The 19,415-nt window shown below is 48.2% G+C and overlaps 6 protein-coding genes across 6 annotated transcripts; 2 read left to right on the top strand and 4 right to left on the bottom strand.

The window, feature by feature from the left end:
• Positions 1 to 2,439, bottom strand: EDB93DRAFT_1152196 (major facilitator superfamily domain-containing protein). Its single transcript, XM_041449744.1, has 8 exons — positions 2,201 to 2,439; positions 1,932 to 2,145; positions 1,800 to 1,865; positions 1,585 to 1,745; positions 1,397 to 1,531; positions 1,181 to 1,340; positions 570 to 1,122; positions 1 to 517 (listed from the first exon to the last, which is right to left on the bottom strand). Exons 2-8 carry the CDS (start codon positions 2,085 to 2,087, stop codon positions 267 to 269), a joined length of 1,482 nt encoding a protein of 493 aa, XP_041306721.1. The 5' UTR covers positions 2,088 to 2,145; positions 2,201 to 2,439; the 3' UTR covers positions 1 to 266.
• Positions 2,440 to 5,882: 3,443 nt separating this feature from the next.
• On the top strand, positions 5,883 to 7,946 carry EDB93DRAFT_1152187 (uncharacterized protein). The gene is made up of 3 exons (XM_041449743.1): positions 5,883 to 6,203; positions 6,278 to 7,361; positions 7,414 to 7,946. Exons 1-3 carry the CDS (start codon positions 6,002 to 6,004, stop codon positions 7,784 to 7,786), a joined length of 1,659 nt encoding a protein of 552 aa, XP_041306720.1. The 5' UTR covers positions 5,883 to 6,001; the 3' UTR covers positions 7,787 to 7,946.
• A 1,823-nt stretch (positions 7,947 to 9,769) lies between these two features.
• On the bottom strand, positions 9,770 to 10,191 carry EDB93DRAFT_1087219 (AAA domain-containing protein; the record flags this gene model as incomplete). The annotated part of the gene is made up of 2 exons (XM_041446030.1): positions 9,770 to 10,002; positions 10,059 to 10,191. 2 exons carry the CDS (start codon positions 10,189 to 10,191, stop codon positions 9,770 to 9,772), a joined length of 366 nt encoding a protein of 121 aa, XP_041306719.1.
• EDB93DRAFT_520178 (P-loop containing nucleoside triphosphate hydrolase protein) lies at positions 10,093 to 12,786 on the bottom strand. The gene is made up of 6 exons (XM_041456617.1): positions 11,857 to 12,786; positions 11,644 to 11,808; positions 10,968 to 11,590; positions 10,631 to 10,911; positions 10,280 to 10,580; positions 10,093 to 10,230 (listed from the first exon to the last, which is right to left on the bottom strand). The coding sequence occupies exons 1-5, from the start codon at positions 12,550 to 12,552 to the stop codon at positions 10,471 to 10,473; spliced, it is 1,875 nt and encodes a 624-aa protein (XP_041306718.1). The 5' UTR covers positions 12,553 to 12,786; the 3' UTR covers positions 10,093 to 10,230; positions 10,280 to 10,470.
• A 1,553-nt stretch (positions 12,787 to 14,339) lies between these two features.
• Positions 14,340 to 15,924, top strand: EDB93DRAFT_1228123 (plant expansin). Its single transcript, XM_041451250.1, has 5 exons — positions 14,340 to 14,832; positions 14,892 to 14,928; positions 14,987 to 15,100; positions 15,152 to 15,354; positions 15,466 to 15,924. Exons 1-5 carry the CDS (start codon positions 14,654 to 14,656, stop codon positions 15,752 to 15,754), a joined length of 822 nt encoding a protein of 273 aa, XP_041306717.1. The 5' UTR covers positions 14,340 to 14,653; the 3' UTR covers positions 15,755 to 15,924.
• On the bottom strand, positions 15,796 to 19,163 carry EDB93DRAFT_520040 (urease). Its single transcript, XM_041456616.1, has 12 exons — positions 19,034 to 19,163; positions 18,763 to 18,986; positions 18,473 to 18,713; positions 18,026 to 18,424; positions 17,939 to 17,972; positions 17,777 to 17,889; positions 17,201 to 17,729; positions 17,096 to 17,152; positions 16,930 to 17,042; positions 16,583 to 16,878; positions 16,396 to 16,534; positions 15,796 to 16,343 (listed from the first exon to the last, which is right to left on the bottom strand). Exons 1-12 carry the CDS (start codon positions 19,076 to 19,078, stop codon positions 16,011 to 16,013), a joined length of 2,523 nt encoding a protein of 840 aa, XP_041306716.1. The 5' UTR covers positions 19,079 to 19,163; the 3' UTR covers positions 15,796 to 16,010.
• Between the last annotated feature and the right edge of the window lie 252 nt (positions 19,164 to 19,415).

Genomic DNA, 19,415 nt, shown 5'->3' with positions numbered 1-19,415 from the left:
TGGCAGTGTCCTTTGGTGGACAGGATGTCACGCACGGATGTGTGACACGTTGTAACGTTTGCCGACCGCCGAATTGACAATGACCGGTTGATAGACACGACCAAAATAATACTTAAGAGCATGGAGAAAAATTCAACTGTCTCAAATATCTGATAGGTCAAGACCAGTGAAACATGAAACTCAATGACAATATTCGTGAAAACGTGAGATGATTTCCCTTTGACCCCTAGCAGCGACCTCAAAGAAACCATACATGGGCGTAAGAATTAATAGTTTTTCTTCCACAACTGTCGAGGAAGTAAGAGCGATGTACAGATGCCCATACAGACAAGGGCAATCAGATAATAATAGACTATCCATGCCTGGTGGGGGTTTTGAATGGAAAACGAGAACGTGGACGTGGCGGTTGCGGGGCCGATCGTTCGCGCGATTGAAACACCCAACTGAGCGATCCCATTCGTTGCACCAAGAGATGCCTGGTTTGGAGAGGCCGCGGCGATATATATAAATATGCAGGCTGAGAACACTATGGTTAACACAAAGAATCCTGATATGATGCAGAGACTGACAATATGCCAAATTTAATATCATTGACAAAACAAGTTGCAGGCCAACAATTGCCCATACTGTGAGGCTTAACCCATGCACCCTGGCTACAGCATTGAGGATAGGAAGGGTGAGGATCATCGGAATTCCAGCAGCCATTGAGACAGAATAGATTATCTTTGAGCCGAAACGATCATGGAGGTCGGCGAAGAAAAATATTTGGAACAAGCCATTGATCACACCATAGATAGCTAGAATATTGCCGATGCGCGGGGGATCCAATCCCAGCCCACCAAGCTCTACCGGTGTGGCGAAGAACACAGGTTGTACGGCACGAAATGCAATGTCAAGGAATGACAAAGCAGCATAATTTCCAGCGGCTATGATCACTTTGGGTATCAAGAGTGAACGAAGGGGTAGCGGCTTCGAGTCATCAACCTTCGCACGTCGAGTGATATCATCTGTGTTGAGGGAATCGGTTGATCCTGTGGAAGTCACGGGGACCTTGAGAGAAGTGGAATGTTCGTGACTCTTCCCCTTTAGCAGGTGCCAGAGAGTCACCCTGGTAGGTACAGTCTAATAATTGCGTCATCAATCTTGTTCACTTGCCGCATGCTAGTTCAAAATAACACACCTCCTGCAAGAAAAGAAACGTGACAACCCAAGCCACTGCAGAAAAGGTAGCAGGCACAGCGCATGCGAGGAAATAAGGATAGGTCTTCATGAATTGCAAATGTCCGAAGATGTTCGGAAATCGATCCGCTGGTCGTGATAATGAACCGCCTATTAAGGGTCTGCAAAAGGGCATCTGATATCCAAAAACAATTTGAGATATCACACAGGTACGTACCCAATAGCCCCACCGCTTGACCAAGCTATCGGCATATAGGCATATGCCTGGGCTAAGTTAGTGGAGTCGGTGAGCTCCACCATCATACTTTTGATTACGCCGATATTGCCGTTCAAAGCACCATTCAGAGCACGGCTGAGTAACAAGTGTTAGAAATCCGGACTCGCGGGAGATAAAAATGATCAAACCTTAGTACGAGCCCCGAAAAGGTTCTAGATAGGCCGAAACAGTACATGGAAACGGACAATCCAAACAGGCCTGTTAAAATGACGGGCTTCCGTCCGATGTGGTCTGATATACGACTCCAATGGAGAACGGTCAGGGCTTGTGTGGCAAAGAACAGGGAATGCTGCGTATATTCGAAGATAAGAATATACCCATTGTTTGTTAAAATCAGACTCGCCATTAATCCGACATAGTATCCTACACGAGTTTCATCGCCATCCGTGATGCCAATGTCTCTAATCAGCTAAAAAGAGTCGCGACGAGCCTATCAGAAGCTGTCAAGAGATTCGGCTGTATGAAAAAACCATACCTGAGGTGCAAAGGGAGAGATAACTTGTGAAGTGAGCGGTTCTGCGAGCTGAAGAAACAGTATGATAGAGAATTGACGCCAAGGCAATGGTGTTCTAGCCTTCTTCTGTTGCACGGGCAGCAACGGCGTCTCCTCGTCCACCTGCTGTTGGGACATGATGATGGTTCGCAAGAAAGAAAACGGCCGAGGTCCGAGGAACTAATACCCATAGGTTCTGTGTAGTACATAAGCAATATAACAAATGTTATTTTCTCTTTGTCATAACTCACCGTGACATTTCCGTGATCCGAATTATACTTCCGGGTCTGAGATCTGGGCCGCCATCTGGCATGGGTGTCTGCCTCGGCCAGAAAGTCCGATGGCAAAGACCATACCAAGATCGCTGGACCAAACTTGAAGCTCTGGTCGTGAATCCAAGCGTGTTGACTCTTGTCAAAGCGGATATCGTCTATAATCCAAGTATTCGCAGTTAAACTTGTAATCAGTCTGCCTAAGCCGTGCGGCTGATCATGAGCCTAGTTCGCAGCTATATTCGCAAATTTTGCTCACCAAATTTGATAACAAATGGAGTTAACACTGTTGCTTCCGGCTCCCGCGGTACTACGTTAGTGTTGCTTTTCTTGCACGTGACAGTGGCGCGCTCATGGACTGCGAGCGCGCGACCTCGACTCCACTATCCGAAGGTGAATTACAAAAATAGGTGTTGGTAAAACTTACAGATTTTGCATAACAAAATTTTAAGTTTATGCTTCCACAGCATGGCCATGGTACGCTCTCTAGTCCAACTTGCCACTGGCAGGCTGAAACCTTGGTCAACTTCGTCTCGGGCACTGTATGCACATGTTCCATCCACAAAGTTATTCTTTGTCTCCTGTCCACAGCACCACAAAGGGCACCTTTCGGTCTAATGTCCACACCGCAGCTTCAAATGCTTTTGAAGCGTCTTGGGTATTTATACTATCTCAGTTTGCTCTCGATAATTTATATCTTCACCACCTTCATCTGTATCTTCGCTGCCATGCCTCTCAACATAGACAAGGAACTTCCTTCGTTGCCCAGAGAATTAAGCATACCTACTGGCTCAAGATCAAAACCCTTGGCACCTTCGTCCAACGGTGGCCGGGTGAATATAGAACCCCCTCATCCAACGCTCGTGCTCGAAAAGTTTCCATCATCCGCAGAGCTCGCACTCATTAGCTCCTGGCATGATGCCACCGCAGCGGTGCGTGACAATTGTATTATTAGATAGTCGATGTTGACTCACTCTTCTCTTTCAGCGGCAAGTTCGCTTTCAGCGCAGTCCAGCACCTGATGATTGTCAGCGTTCTTCCCCCCTGCCAATGTCTGAAACAGATATTCTTGCCCTCAGAACCTCACGTGCAAACGACAGCCCCACACCCCAGAAACAATGGGGATTACTCAATAGGTATGTATAACCTCGATGAAATAATCAAAATCAGTTGATCCATGTTATGCACAGGAAACATTCCCAGAAGTTAGACGATAACGAACCGAAAACATCAATGCTCAACCGCTCCCAGAATTTTTTGGACATGAGCAAAGCAGCAAGATCAACGCCCAACCTGAATGCGGTTGCCAAGACTGGTACACAAAAGAGCTTCGCTTCGTACGAGACCACTCGGGCTGCTTCTACTTTCGCGCCCACAAATTCCACCAATGCTCGTGTCGATGCGCCCGATGAAGCTCCACAAGCACTAGGGCTTGATGTGAACGATGGAAATATTTATTTCACTTTCGACCCCGACTCGGACTGTGATTCCTCCCGCGGAGAGGCAATCCTTACTTTCTTGTCACCAATTCCTGACGCGACATCGAACTCGCCTTCCCAGCACCACTCCCTGAGCGAAGTCAGGTTTGAGCAGAAGCCAGCGATGCCTCGGAACACGCCCACCAGGGTCAGGATGCAACCTGTTAATGAGCTGCAGTCTTTCCTCGGCGTTGATAACTGAGTTGTTGTACTAGCTAGTCTAGCTCAGGTTCACCGCCTCTCCTTCACTCTATATCACTATTTACTTCGTTCGACTCATTATACGGTTATCTGATGGCTATTATACACTAGATTCACGACATGACTATGATCCCTTCATTTTATATCATTGGCATTACGTTCAACTCATCTGACACATCTACTCATTAGTTATTCCTTCCCATTCATCACTTTGTGTATCTGACTAGCTAATTCGTTTGTATCGTTATTAATATTATATCGTGCTTACCCTCGTATAAACAGGTATCCCTGATATATATGTTATCATTCACTAATCCAGGTGATCACTTGATGATTTTCGAATCTACTATATATTGCCGCACCATATGGACGACCGGCCCGTCACTTCCTGTACCACTTAGAAATGAATGTGTAAACGTGATAGGATCACTGATGAATGATGCTATGACTCAGAGCATGCACAATGGTGTATTCATCTAGCACGAACTACACCATTTGACACATCTATCTATGGCGGCGTGTAACAAATGGCTGACACTTGTGAGATATTTGCGAGAGCGCTCAAATCATTTTGCTATGGTACTAATTTGGTGTCACACACCCAAGGCCCTCGGTGCACGTTGAATACAGGATGCGGATTCATTGGTATTCATTTTCCACTGCTCGACATTCAATATCTATTGGCGACCAACTCACCGCATATCCGAAGCGTCTTGCACTCATGCGAGCAGTGGGGATTTGTTGGTACGGCTGTCACCGGATTCATGATCATGGTACCGGTGCGGGGCCCGATCAACCTAGTAAGGTCGATGCTGGTTCTTCTGCTGAGAAGTGCACTAAATGTCAATGTCATTATTGAGGCTGTACAGGTAAAGTTGTTACAGCCTTGCATGATGAGTGATGCATGTAGGATCGGTGCGATCGCAGCAAATCGACTCAAAGATAGATGTAGTTGTTGTAGGCAATCTCCATGTGGTTATAGAAGTTTTAGGTTACTAACCAGGAAGCGAACTCAGCAACACTGATTGTCGTTCGCCGAACCACCGACGACGTCCAAGCACGTGAAGCAGAGTAGCAAAATGTGCAAGTTAGTTGATGGGTGCCAAGACCCTTGACAAACAGATACTGACAAGCAGGTATAATTCAAGGTCGCCTGTGAACCCGATCAAGACGAACTGCACAATTGCTTCTATTGCGCCCATGACAACCCTGTGACATCGGTGATGCATGGCCAACTCCGTTGCAATCCCACATTCATGACGCTTATCACAAGCTGAAGGACCTGATGTTCTGGTCGATCCACGATGCTAACGTCTGGAGGTCTCGGTCTGAAAAGCGAGCCAGGCAAGTTAGTGATGCGGTTGTTGAGGAACGTCGCCGAGAGACGTGGTGTATAAATTGGTCAGATTTTTTTTGTAACATGGTAAAGGCGACCTACATCCGGCGAGGCCAGTCCTCTTACAGGAGGGCTTTCAAATTTTGCTCTGTCACATTTAGTTCATGGAGCGCACGAGGTCCAGGGTAGTGATGCATCTCGAAAGGTTGGTTCCGATACAACGTAAAAAAATTGTAACGGTCAGCCCATCGGTATTCGCGAAGCCTTGACGTCACTATGGGAAGGTCAGGGTGATCAAACTGTCGCACCATTCTGATAAGAAACTCTTTAGTTCCAGATGCACAGTAATTCGTGATCATAATCCGGGATTGAAAAGGTTGAATGTTGAACGTTGAACATTGAACATTGGATTGATGAGCTAGGCATTGTGTTATCGGGTATGTCCGTATTATGTCCGCAGCCAATGGCAATAGTTCAATCTTGGCACTTCGCGACTTCGACTTTAATTTTGAAGCACTGCCAGAAGGATAGTGGTCTAGAACGCCATGAAGAGTGTCTACAATGTCGCAAAGGAAGGTTCGGTGGGTGTGCCACCTCGCCTCTTTGTCACATGCGATTCAATATAACCGGAAAGCTGTGTCAAGCTCCGAACGACAGACAGTACTACTGGTAGCTATTTACAACCACCTCCCATCGTTGCTGAGGTACTGACACATCGTTCCAGCTGACCAGCCCTTTTCTCTGTATCCTACCATTCCGTGATAAATGACCTCTCCACCGCATTCTCCTCCACCTCGCAAAGTTACATGCAACGAACCAGAAAATGATGATCCGTCTTCGCCACCTCTCTCACCTAAACGATCTTTTGCTCTCACCGACGAAGTAGATCATGTACCAACCTCTCTTGGTTATTTCAAACGTCGCCATGTCCATAATGATCGCGAACCCGTGAAACGAGCACCGCTTGGTAAGTTTAGCGCCTGCCACAGCCCTAGTGCTATTGTACTCACACTGTGAATGCGAATTCCTTTTCACCTCCAGAGATTGACAACAGGCCCCACAAAGATCCAAGATGGTCAGAAACATCATTGCACTCCCTTGCTACTGCCCCTGAACCATGGTCGTGTGACACAAACCATAGCATCCCAAAAAACGGAACTGAGGATCAATCCATATACTCGCAGTCGCCCGCTGTTCAGAGTGGTGATACTGATAGTATAGCTGGAAGTGGTCGCAAAGAACGACCGCCACTCACCCGTGACGCAAGATATAATAGCTCCGATGCACTACAGGAATTGGTTCGTGCCTCAGCGGCTGGATCTACAGGAGGGTGGCCATCACCGTCAAAGTGCCGGTCCGACCTCACCTCATCAGAGCGCATGACATCGTCTCGCGAGTGGAATGTGGACAAGGTGACGCAACCCATAACATCCCGTGCTCCCTCCATGCCATATGTTTGGCGTCCTCCTCGGGATTCCTGGAAGTTCAAATCTTCGTCTGATGGACCTGTGCGGACAGTTCATGGTCTCGTGGATCACCGCAGTGCAATATTTGATACTTTGGTGCCACCTGGACTTACAAGACGTAGGGGATCCGTGCCCGATACAACTGGAAGCCGCTCTTGGTCGCCGACATCAGGCAGTCAGGCACTACGTGCTGACGAACCCTCCAAATATGAACGACCCATAGGCACCGAACAAAGCAGAGTGGTGTCGATGACACGACGAAGATCCAGATCGTTGCCTCTTGCAAAATCACAGCCGTCTTCATCAAGCGATGCAGGTAATAGTACCCGAAGACATTTCTCTCTAGATTCCATTGGTACATGGCATGGTACCTACCTCCCGGGAGATCCACTCACTTGTGGTGTAAAGGAGGCGTACCCGCCTGATCTACCGATTACTGGTGATGAGTTTTATCGTCTTTTACGACAGGCCCATTACAATAAACATACTTCAAATATCTTTTCTCCTCTCAACCCCCTCCGAAACCCACGGCCCAGCTCCTCCCTGACTGCTAATGCGACCTATCAGCACTTTTTCCCATCTATTCAATATACCCAAACAACCTATCAAAATTCAAAAGAGGACCAGAGCAGCGTCTCAGAACGTGAGGGTACTTTCGTGTATGCATGTACCACGCAGTTCTCATGTAGACTTGTTTTCTTTGTCACACAGCATCTGCGAACTCCGCCAGCCGCTCGCAGTAGCATCGGAGAGCATGCACTGCCAGGGGTGTCAACGCGACACCTTGCGCAAACGACTGTTGGCCAGCAGTTATCGACGCATGCGTCATGCTGCCAGCATGTTGAGGACCGCCCCCATCGTGCACAATTCGTCAAGCTCGCCCTGCTACAGAATTGAAGAAGACGAGAAAGGTCTTTGGGAAGAGGTGATAGTTGCCACCTCCGTCGAGCTCTTTCCGGGCAGTCCTCGCTGGCGGGACTCGGATGACTTTGGTGACAGTGATGACTACCCGGAGATACCAGATGAGGATCTATTTTTGGACGAAGAAAATGTGTTACTTGGACCGGGGGAACTCGTATGCTGAGGCTTCATGCATTGTATCAACAGAAAGCTTTCAAGAACACTAATGCTAATCCAATGCTACTTGTACAGGAGTGTGTCTGTATCATTACTTCTCGTACACGAACTTTCTATTTGTATATCATGAATGAGAAGACTAAAGCGCTGACCTTGTGTACCAAGAATCTCTGAATATCGTCTGGCGCGGCTGAGGATTTAGACAAGCCCCTATGCATCTCTCAGGCCCAATAAACCCAACCGTTCTCTATAGCTAGTACCCCAGGCCATCATGCCAATTTCAGTCGTACTCGGTATGATATGTACGTGATGACCAAAGCCATCATGTTTCCAATTTTTTTTTGGCTTCCCTCCCGACTTTTCAACTGTGTCTATAATTCCTTATGTCAGGTCCTCGATCATCCTCATTTCTGTGATCCGTTTGCGGTCTACTTGGACATATCCAGCGTGGACGCCATCAAGAATTAGTAGCCCAGCGGGCATGTGGGCATCCGCAAATGCTCTTTCGACAACGCACATTTCACCTTATCGATTTTCTGGCTTTTTGATTTATTTTCCGGGTCACAATTTCCCTCTATCATTCCCTTATTTCTTTTGTCGCAAAGGTCAGACCATTAGCACGCCTTTCACCAGACGCCTACACCAACTTGCACTCTACCAGACTCTAACTCGCCTGGTACCGATCCCGTGGATTCCTCAGTGCTCACAGCGAACTATGAAACAGCCCTCACGCGAATATTCAATGCTGGTCGTACAGAGTTCGTGGGGAATGCAAGTGTGGAAGGATTAGATTTCGTTCAAGCTGCCAAGGAATGGGGACGTGGAGCTGAGTGTGTGACAGAGGAGAGCCAGCACGAAGTAGAGGTGAGTTCGTTTCATATCCTCACAGCGACGATACGAACTCATGGTGTTTCCACTGATACAACCAGCCACGCGCACCTCTTCACCTCCTCCAATACGCCATTCAGACGCATGCAAGGCGTACGAGGGAAGCTGCTACAGGTCGTGGAATCGATAGGCACCTGTCACGCCTGAAGTCGATGCTAGAATAACTCCCTGTAGATGCATCGACATTTACTTCCTCCTCGGGCTCTCTCTCGAGTTCAAGTCCCGCTGATCTCCCGCAAAAACGTACGCACCCTTTCTTCACCGACTCTTTTGTCTCTCGATCTCAGGTGTTGAAGCTTAGCGCTAGTGGCCTGAGCGCCAGTCACCAATTCCGAGGCACTGGCTTTCGAGCTGTCTGTTGGGAATATGGTTATGGCAATTCCGTTCACCCTCACCACAAAGCCAAGCTCGTACTCTGTCCTCTCGCAGATCTCATAGCACCCCCATCGCATCAAATTCTGCGTCGAGTCCAAATTCTCATCCCCACTCACCTCCACGAACAAGGTTCAAGCAGCATATCAACAGATGCGCTCCGGGATATGCGGGCGATTTGCGAGGCTGCAGAGCTCGAACTGAAAGACAAAAAGAAGACACCAGCAGACGGGGCAGACACACGGGTGCATGCGCGGTTATAGGCCTGGTGGCGTCGAACAAGGTTTGTGCCTTGGCTCATTGAACATGAGGATCCGACACTGATGGAGATCGTCTTATGTTGACTCTAGATAATCACCAGCGATCCGACACCGTACAGGTCCAATGAAAGCTTGGATGCTCGATGGAGAACTCTTACATAGTGACTACATGAAACAGTTATCAAGGATCGTCCTCACTTGTCACTGTACAATACCTGCCCCGACTTGTATCCAAATTGCACTAAATTACCCCACCCTTGTTCGCACAAAAACTGAACGATGGCAATACACCATTCGGACGCAATTGAAATTGAGAAACTTGCAAGAAAAAATGCCCTTTATCAAGGAGTACATGCAACCAACCGCGCGAGCTATCTTACAAACCGACTGTAACGTATGGTACAACTGACTGTCATAGCGAAAGCAAACGTTGTTCAAGGCCGACAACAACCAACACATTCGCAGGCCACCTACACCTCAATCTTTGCCAAATCGTCTTCCTCGATCCACTCGTTTTCATAATATCCCAACAGGTTGCCCACGAGTGAATTATACCCCGCCCGTTTCATGAATTTCTGGCTCGTGCAGATGATCATGCCTTTCTTGCATCGAGTAAGCATGACATTAGTCCGGCGCAGATCGGCGATGAAGCCGAGCGCCCTGGACCGCACGAGTGAGATTACAATGTAATCTTCCTCGTTACCTGCCACGAATGAACCATAAATATGATGTTCACGAATATATGTCGCGATGACGAACCTTGGAAAGAGTCAACGTTGAAACATTTGTCCTCCCAATCGAGCTTGTTGAGCTTTAAATGCTCCTCGATCAGATTTCGCTGAGCGTCATACGGAGTGATAATGCGGAAGGGTTTATTCTTCTCTTGCAGCATAGTAGCGATGCGGAGAATGGTTTGACACTCTCCAAGGTTCTGCGCACCACATCGGTCAACTGCGAGTGACTAAATTCAAGTGACTTACCTTCCAACTAGTTCCATGTGACTGTTCCTGGCTGGGAATGTTGATAAAACGACAAGCCATCCTCCCGTTCGTCACGGGATGTAGCAGGTTCGACTTGAGTAGGCCACCATACACAGCTTCAGAGATGAAATCTCCAATTACAGGGGGCATCCTGTCTACAATAAAATGATAAAATTTGGGGTAGGGGAACATTAAGGATCGGACTTACATTGCACGTTCAGGAAAATGGCACGGTCCCTGAGATGTTTGACCTCGAAGATACTCTTGAGGTCTTGGATATCATCCTGACCGTGGGGTGGCACTGAAGATAAGATATCAGAACATGCGATTTCATGCAGAAGAAAGACTTACATTGTTTGTCGTCACCAATGAAGCAAACCTTTCTGATGGAGGCATGAGACGTGAAGACAGGAATATAGTCACCGATCTCAATTTGGGACGCTTCGTCCACGACGAGGGTCCTGATTGGCGCGGCATTAAAACCTCCAAACCTTCGAAGATCGGAAGATGAGAGCATAGACAAAGTACAGAGAATGACTGGGGTGGACTTCAGCTCCTGGCAAAAACTTGGCGCCTTGAAGTCGTTTGATATTATGACATTGGCCCGAATGTCGACATAGAGGTGCTCGTGCCTAGATTATGTCAGTCTGTCTAAAGGCGAGAAAAGTCCACCAGTGGAAGGACTGACCATTCTTCGAAAAAATCCTTTGAGACGAGAAGCTTCCAATTAATCAGGCCAGAGCGAGCAAGCTTCTCGGCAATGTTCTTAACGGCGACATTGGACTGGGCAATGAGCCAGATGCCAGAGAGTCCACTGGCGAGGGCAATCTGGACAAAGGAAGCAATGACAGTGGTCTTACCGGTTCCAGGCGGCCCCTGGATGACAGTAAGACGTCTGTCATTCGTCCGCTGGAGCATTTGCGTTACAGCTTCTATCTGGGATGGATTGAGGGGGTGATTGACACAGTCGGCACGATATGTGACAATATCCGCGTCATTCGCCTCCTCCGTCCAGGCAGAGGGCCATTTAAGGTCATGATCGGGAGAAGAAAAGAATATGAGCTGAACCCATGGATTGTCGTGCTCAAGGTTGACGAGACCTTGGAGGACCTCTAAAACCTTCTGAGCACGCTGGAATTCAGCCTGCGTAGGGTCACCACGTCCGACGATCTTGATCAAACCGATATTCTTGCCAATGAAATTAAGATTGGTGGAGGTAGCGAGTTTCGCGACGCGACCATCAGACCTGGATACATGACCATCGACAGTGAAGCCCCGCGCGGGGCACCCGCCGATAGCAATGAATGCACGCTGAGAAAATTAGGTGTCAAGTAAGGCACGAGGTAGACACGCGGACAACATGCCTGATTGTGGCTCTTACGAATTCTGTTCTGGTATCTGTCGGCTTGGGCATAGATACGGTTGTTCATGTGATCGACAGAAGTGGTAAACCGGCGCGTGACCTCGGTCGGCTTCTTCTGCTCGAGCTGGAACGAATCCTTTGAGCTCTTTGCAAGGAACCTCAATACCTGTGATGACGATTAGTGTCATCGTCCACCGATAATGCAGCGACCTACCTGGTCAGAGAGCCGGAAGGTGTCAACTGGGGGTACTCGCGCGAGACGATTCACCATCGTCGAGATTTGTGAGAGATAGTGTGTGATCCATGCACGTAGTGCAAGTGAAGTACTGCCATTCTTAGTGGGAGGGAGATCATTGTTGACGATATCATCGCGGAATATTTCGTTAATGTTTGGATCGAGTACACCATGAAGATCACCAATGGCCTGTTTTATGGTGAAGAGCGGGGTACTAGTATGAGTTTTCGTCCCTGCGCTTTGCATATCGATCGCATTTGCGATTCGAAGATCAAGCGTTTGAAATAGAGCGAGAGCGATGGAAGCGATATCGAAAGCGTATAAGAGTCCGGTGGTGCGACGAAGGAGGTTCTGCAAAAGCACCCGAGCGGCAGTGTTGCCTGATGTGACAGGGCGTTTATCGTGTCCGTTGCCCTTTCCCTTCTTTAACTCGAATGCGATGATGATAATTGTGGACGTGTCGGCGATTGCAAGCATCGCGAGCTCTCCAGTGAGCGCAAATCCGCCAGAAAGGCCAAGGGTACGTCCCTCGTTCCTTTCGAACAGACTGCGCAACTGATGTTGCTCTTCGATTAAATTGGATTCAGATATCGTATGGACTGACAGCTTTCCACTGTCGACTTCCATAAGATTCTGGGAGAGTAGCCTTGTTGCTGTGCTAATAACTGCAGGCATGATTGCTTTGAATATGATGATGGTGGGGATGAAGTGTCTAACGATGGAGTGCAACTCTATTTCAAGGTCTACGATAAGGCTCCGGGTCCGAAGGGCTCATGACTAGGTGAGCGCTTGTTGAGTCCTGACTCCAGCTGAAAGTTCCCGAGGATTCCACGTAGTTCCCAGCACTTCGAGCTTCAGGGCTGACTCGCTTGATCCTAATTCCAGCTGGAATTTCTGAGCAGTTTTCGTAATTACCAGCCCTTAAGCGGTCTTCCGAGTCTTTCCATGGTCTATAAGTATCAAAAGTCCAGACTCTTTCCCAGTCAAGCTCTTTGTCTGGCTCCGGAACTTTGTGGGAGGAATCAAATGCATTCGTGATTCTTTTCAGACTTGCTGGTTGGCTAAGTATTGCTGGCCACAACCGTGGCTCGCCGAATCCAAATTTATTCTGCTAGGCGCGCTATTTGGGTCACCATCGATCAGAATGCTGATTGTTACCGTTGTCCCCGCAACAAACGCGAACGGAAGGAAGATTACCATCCGTTCTGTATCGAGTAGGGCATTCACCTGTTCATCATGGCAGTTCGATATCTTTGTGCTTTGTGGTAGTCTATTGGCTATGTGCACTCTGCCTATCGTGACTCAACGTGAAGAACGTACGATAGCACTCTGCACGGTCATGCGGTCTGAATGATAAAGTTCAAACAACAAAGGTATGAAGTCAAGATACGAGCTTACATTGAATATTCAAAAAGTATGCCTGCTGCCGAGGGTACGGGAACTCAAAAACACTTCGTAGCTACCTGATGTCATCTTGGCCAAATGGCGCGACTGATATTCAAGCCAGTACAGGTCAACGATTTCACGTTGCTTGTTGTCACTGGTGAACACCATTTTTGGAGGCTGTCCTGGAAACACTGAAGCAGCGGCAGCCTGCAGGTAGTTTCCCACTTCAATTTGATTTGCCTCGGTTTGAAACGGGATTTGACGAGTAAATTCCTCGATACGAGGATAGGAGTCCCAGCATATTCAATGTGCAATGACTCGTGTGTTCGTTTGTGTATTTGTTGAGCAAAAGCCGGCTAACAGTCACAGGCCTGCCAAGTCGGATCGTATAAAGAAATGTTCATGTCTCTCGTAGAAGTGTTCATGCCTGAAACACAAAGACTGAGTAGGACATTCAATGATGCGGCGAATGTTCACCGGCACCATTTACGAGCTCCGCCTACACCAGCTCGCGCTGATTTGTCCATGCCTATTTGGTTACCACCACTATGCTGACACAAACACCACTACTTCCACCCTATCTGCATCCGCAACCAGCCCTGCGTCTACAAGCGAAACCCGTGACCGACAATGGTTTACATCTACCTACCACCTCTCTGAATCACAATTACTAGCAACAATACAACTGAGACCAGCACCACATCTACAAGCGAAACCCTCACGACGCCTCTGACCGACACTAGTACCAATCCTCAATGACGGCACGGATATAGCGATCGTTCTGTATACGAAAGCTCCTATGGAAATTTCTACTTCAAGGATCCATAATTTATTATCTCATTTTACATCATGATATCTTCTTACATCTTAATCTTGGCGGAACTCCAGATAGCAGTGGGTTACATCAAAGTTCTTGTCGTTAATGCTGAATTCGAGAGGCCTCGACTCATTTGAAGGTACTCTAGAATTGAATGATGACTCGGATGATTAATGCTTTGGAATTGCTTCCGCGAATTGGTTAGCATTTGGACAAGCCCCTATCGTTGATTTGAACCATGATGACGGCCCTGTGTTCCGAAGAGTAAGTTGGGTCAGTACTTACACTCAGTCTTCTCAGTTTCTAAAAGGCGCTATGCATATGTAAAGTACGTACGATGACCAAAGTCACATATTAACTTCTTTGGGTAAGTGATAAGTTATTCGCTTGGTTGACTTTTTCTTCAACTTGCTTCGGCCTTTCTGTGTTTTTTGCTCGTCGTTGTATCACTTCCCGCGACTTTATACCAGTACCGGCAGTCACTCCTTTGTTCAGACGCTCCTTAGCTATACCCCAAAAAACAACAGTTTCAGCCGTTCCAAAACTCACCTGACTTTCGGTCTATAACTCCCAATGTTAATGTTTTCCATCTTCCTCCTCGTTTCTGCGATTCTTCCTTTTACTGTTGGCGGTAAACTTGGACATATACAGCGTGGACGCCATCAAGAACTGGCCCAGCGGGCGCGAGGCGATGTGGGCATCCACAAACGCTCCTTCGACAATGCACGGATGACCTTTTATGACGTCGGCTTGTGAGTGTACTTGGATTGAAGAATCACTCATCGAGCTATGTAGCTGATGAGGATTTAAGGGGTGCTTGTGGGCAGTACAGCTCTCCTGGCGATTTTGTACGTCTCAACCATAACAATTACTTGGTAGTATTTCCCATACTCATTTTACGACAAGATCGTCGCTCTCAATGTAGCCCAATTTGGCGGAGGTTACCCGGGTCCAGAGTGCTTCAAGTCTATTACCATCTCTTACGGGGGCAAAACAACTCAGGCTACCATCATGGACGAAGTGAGCACAACGACGCGTTATTCTCTCTCTTACTGACATGTTTGTCTTTAGTGTATGGGATGCCCGCTCGGCGGGCTTGACTTTTCTGAAGGTCTTTTCGAATTCTTCAGTTCTTTAGACGAGGGCGTCATTTACGGGTCGTGGTGGTTCAACGATGGCACCAGCGAGCCTACGCCATCTGCGAGCCCTGAATGGACGCCCACGCCGATCCCTGCTTTGTCCACACCTGCACCTACGTCTACGTCCACATACGTGTCATACCACCACCACAAAGCCGCTGCTGACACAACCTCCGTTCCTTCCACAACTGTATCCAGCACTCCTTCTGAGACCCCCACTAGCACCCCTTCTGCAACTGATACCAGCACCCCTTCTGAGACCCCCACTAGCACCCCTTCTACAACTGAAACCAGCACTACTTCTGAGACACCTACCAGCACCCCTTCTACAAGTGAAACCAGTCCCACTGCTACTGCCACATATTCTTCACTTTCGACATTGGGCACAGACATACCAATTCCTACTGGTGCTGTAGCCATACCCGTAGTCGTACCCGTGCCGGCGCCCAACGCTGCGAATCCAGAAAACATCGAAGTTCTTGGCCAAGCCCTCATCAACCTTGGTATGCTGCTCGCAGGTCAGCGGGGCAATTAGGCTACTTTTGGCAAAGGCCATTCCTTCTCGTCAGTGTTATCTATTGGCTGAGAATTCTACTGATCTTAGCATCGGGTATACAGCATCGATTCCTAATACGTGACCGGACTGCCGTGATGATTCTGAATTAGTGAGTGATGAGGTGATGTACATTCATGTGAAACTTCGCTCTGTTCATTTTTCCATAAATTTAGTTCGCATTCGTACAATAGCATATAATATATACGATCTTCATTCTTCATTTTGTTTTCCGCCGTCAGAAGAAGTTGTACTCCTTCCCAAGTGGTAATCTGCTCGCAGGCTCGATATCAGCCAACACACCATCCGCCCTTACCTCATAGCTTTCTGGATCAACAGACATTTTCGGCATCGCATCGTTCCACTTCATATCTCTCTTGGTCACGTTCCTACAGTTAATAACAGCCTCTGCTCGCTTGGAGAGTCCGTATGAAGCGATAGTACCAGTCTCAATGGAGATTCGAGAGACGAATGCGACCGAGTTGAGCGCAGCTGCAGTGGGGAAGGCACCCCACATTGGTTTGCCATAGGTCGGCTGTACAGTCGGAATTGAAGCGTTTGCATCGCCCATCTAGCAAGGGACATAAGCACTATGATCGAAAAAGCTCCTCCCTAAATCCTACCTGAGCCCAAGTGATCACTCCTGATTTCAAAACTAATTCAGGTTTGGCGCCAAAGTTTTCAGGCTTCCAAAGGACAAGGTCGGCAAGTTTTCCAACCTCTATTGAGCCGACGAGGTGACTGATACCGTGCGTGATCGCGCTAAAGAACCGTCAGTGCACGACCGCTCGAGATGACAACAAAACTGACGGATTGATCGTATACTTCGCTATGTATCTCTTGACACGTCCATTATCTTTCTCGCTTGTATCATTTAGCTCAGTCAATGGACCTTTGAAGTCCTTGAGCTTGCTCGCAGTACGCCATGTCCTGGAGATGACTTCTCCGACACGCCCCATAGCCTGAGAATCAGAGCTGATCATGGATATCGCACCGGTATCGTGCAGAACGTCTTCTGCTGCTACTGTCTCTGCTCGAATACGAGACTCTGCGAATGCTACGTCCTCGGGAATCGATTTGTCAAGGTGGTGACAAACCATCAACATCTATTATGTATTTAGAAAGGCAGATATAATCAACGTGCGTAGGTAACTCACGTCAAGGTGCTCATCTAAAGTGTTCCTAGCATAAGGTCGTGTAGGGTTGGTGGACGAGGGAAGAACATTTTCCAAACCGCAAACGACAATGATATCTGGAGCGTGACCGCCACCTAGTTTCACAATGAGACCATATAATAGAGAGCTAAAAGAAACGAAACCATACCGGCGCCTTCCGTGTGATACGTATGTATAGTGCGACCCCCAAACGCCTTGATCGTACCTGCGTCCCATCAGCATCCGAAAGACTGACGAATGACACACTTCTTACTCTCCACAAATCCGCTCTCATTGAGAGTATCCGTATGGATGTTGACCTGAACATCAAACGCATCACCAACATCCAACGCGTTCGAGATCACAGCTGGAGTAGAACCCCAGTCCTCGTGTATTTTCAAGCCCCCTGCACCTGCGCGAACGATATCCTCTAGTGCATGCCTTCCCGTGTCGTTCCCCTTCCCGGTAAACAAGAAGTTCATCGGGAGCCCATCCGTTGCTGCAAGCATTGTCTTTAAGAAGAATGGACTTGGTGTGCATGTCGTAGCATTCGTCCCTGCGCTCGGACCCGTCCCGCCCCCGATCATTGTCGTCGTACCCGAAGCGAGCGCTTCGGTGACTTGTTGCGGACAAATATAATGTACATGTGCATCGATAGCGCCCGCAGTCACAATGAGCTTCTCGCCAGCAACGACCTCCGTTGACGAGCCGATGCACATGTTGGCGGTGACATTGGCCATGACGTCGGGGTTTCCGGCTTTACCTATTCCGACGATCTTGCCCGCCTTTATTCCGATGTCTGCCTGCAAGGGTATGCAGCGGATAGAGATTAGCGGAGACAATTAATTACCTTGTATATCCCAGTCCAGTCAATTATAACTGCATTGGTGATGACGAGGTCTATGTTACCCTCGAGGTGCTTACAACTGGTTACCTGACCCATGCCCTCTCGAATAGACTTGCCTGTACCCAGTGATGAGAATTAGGGGAGGCACCAGAAATCATCACTGACCTCCGCCAAATTTGACTTCATCACCATGATAGGCCTGTGCTAGATATGAGCCCGCATGAAAAACATGATCATACTGATATAACAAACCGCATCGCTCTCGATTTCGACCCATAAACTAGTATCGCCAAGCCTAATACGATCACCGACTGTGGGCCCATACATAGAAATGTACTCCTCGCGACCAATAGTGGTGTCCTCGTGTACCTGGAGCGCACCAGGGTCTGGACAGTGTCTGAAAATCCCCTGCAGTAACCCCTCGTCAATATGGTTACCCCCCTTCAGGGCATCCCTTATGCCAGTGACAACCAAATTGCCACCAGTTATGACTTTCTTGCCCGCAATACTGCACAGTGAGACGGTCTTGGAGTCGCCAGGCTCGAAGCGAACAGCAGTTCCAGCGGGGATATCAAGACGCATCCCATTGGCTTTAACACGATCGAATTCCAACGCGCCATTGGTTTCGATGAAATGGTAATGAGATCCCACCTTTTGGGAATATGAGAGTTCGCACGACAGAGTAGGGACGGCACAAACCTGGATAGGACGATCCCCGTAATTAGTCACCTTCAATTTAATGCGTTCGCGTCCTTTATTGATGATGATTCTCTCTTTTTTGGCGATGATAGCTCCTGGAAGGTTTTCACGGGAGATGATCGTAGTCTCCGCGGCTGGGAATATGTCCTGCGAAGGTACCGGAAGGAACGATCCATACAACGCTGCATCTAGGTTGCCATGATCCGTGCAGATGGGATCATGCACAGTGACTAGGAACACCCTTCAACCGGATGTCAGCTGAGGTGATTTCGCACAGGCATGCAACTCACCCATCTGGGAACGTTCCTTCTACCTGTATATCGTGTAGCCGGGGTGGAACGCTGGGTAAGACATGCGTCCTACCCAATAAGGTTTTCCCGTACTGCATCAACTCAGCCACAGAATGCTGTCCATCGCGTATGCGTTCCTGCAGTTGAGAGGCAATCAATGCGATGGCTTCGTTGATATTGAGTTGTAGGCCTCTAGCTAGGCGCTTTTGGGCTAGAAAGCCAGCCTGAGAAGAGATGTATATTCCATTCGAAGGATATAGACCGAGAATACCTGGTGCAAGAGCAACTTCTCGTGTTCCCTCGGCAAGATATGCATTCTGAATTCTACCCCGCAGGTTAAGCTTAGAAGTATGGCTTCCGTACGGAAGGCGTACGAGACGTCTGTTCGGTAAGTTGCGCACTCAGTTGAACCAATCAGATTCTCGGGCTGTCAGTTCAGAAGTCGCTTCTCAAATTAATTCAATTTCTCATACGTCACTTCAAAGTTAACGTTCAAGTTCAAGCTTGACTTGGCAGTCAAATTTTCGGCACTCTGGAGGGCAACCCTAGACATCTCTTCGGTTCATCGATGCTCTATATGTCTCTCAACCAATGATCTAAATTAATTCGCCTTGGTTGGCAGGACGTCTTGAACGGGGGCGACAGTCTGCATG

Source organism: Suillus bovinus (genome assembly GCF_016758785.1).
Source record: "Suillus bovinus strain UH-Sbo-P2 chromosome Unknown EDB93scaffold_36, whole genome shotgun sequence".
Lineage (NCBI taxonomy): Eukaryota > Fungi > Basidiomycota > Agaricomycetes > Boletales > Suillaceae > Suillus > Suillus bovinus.
This window is presented reverse-complemented; position numbering and strand designations above follow the sequence as displayed.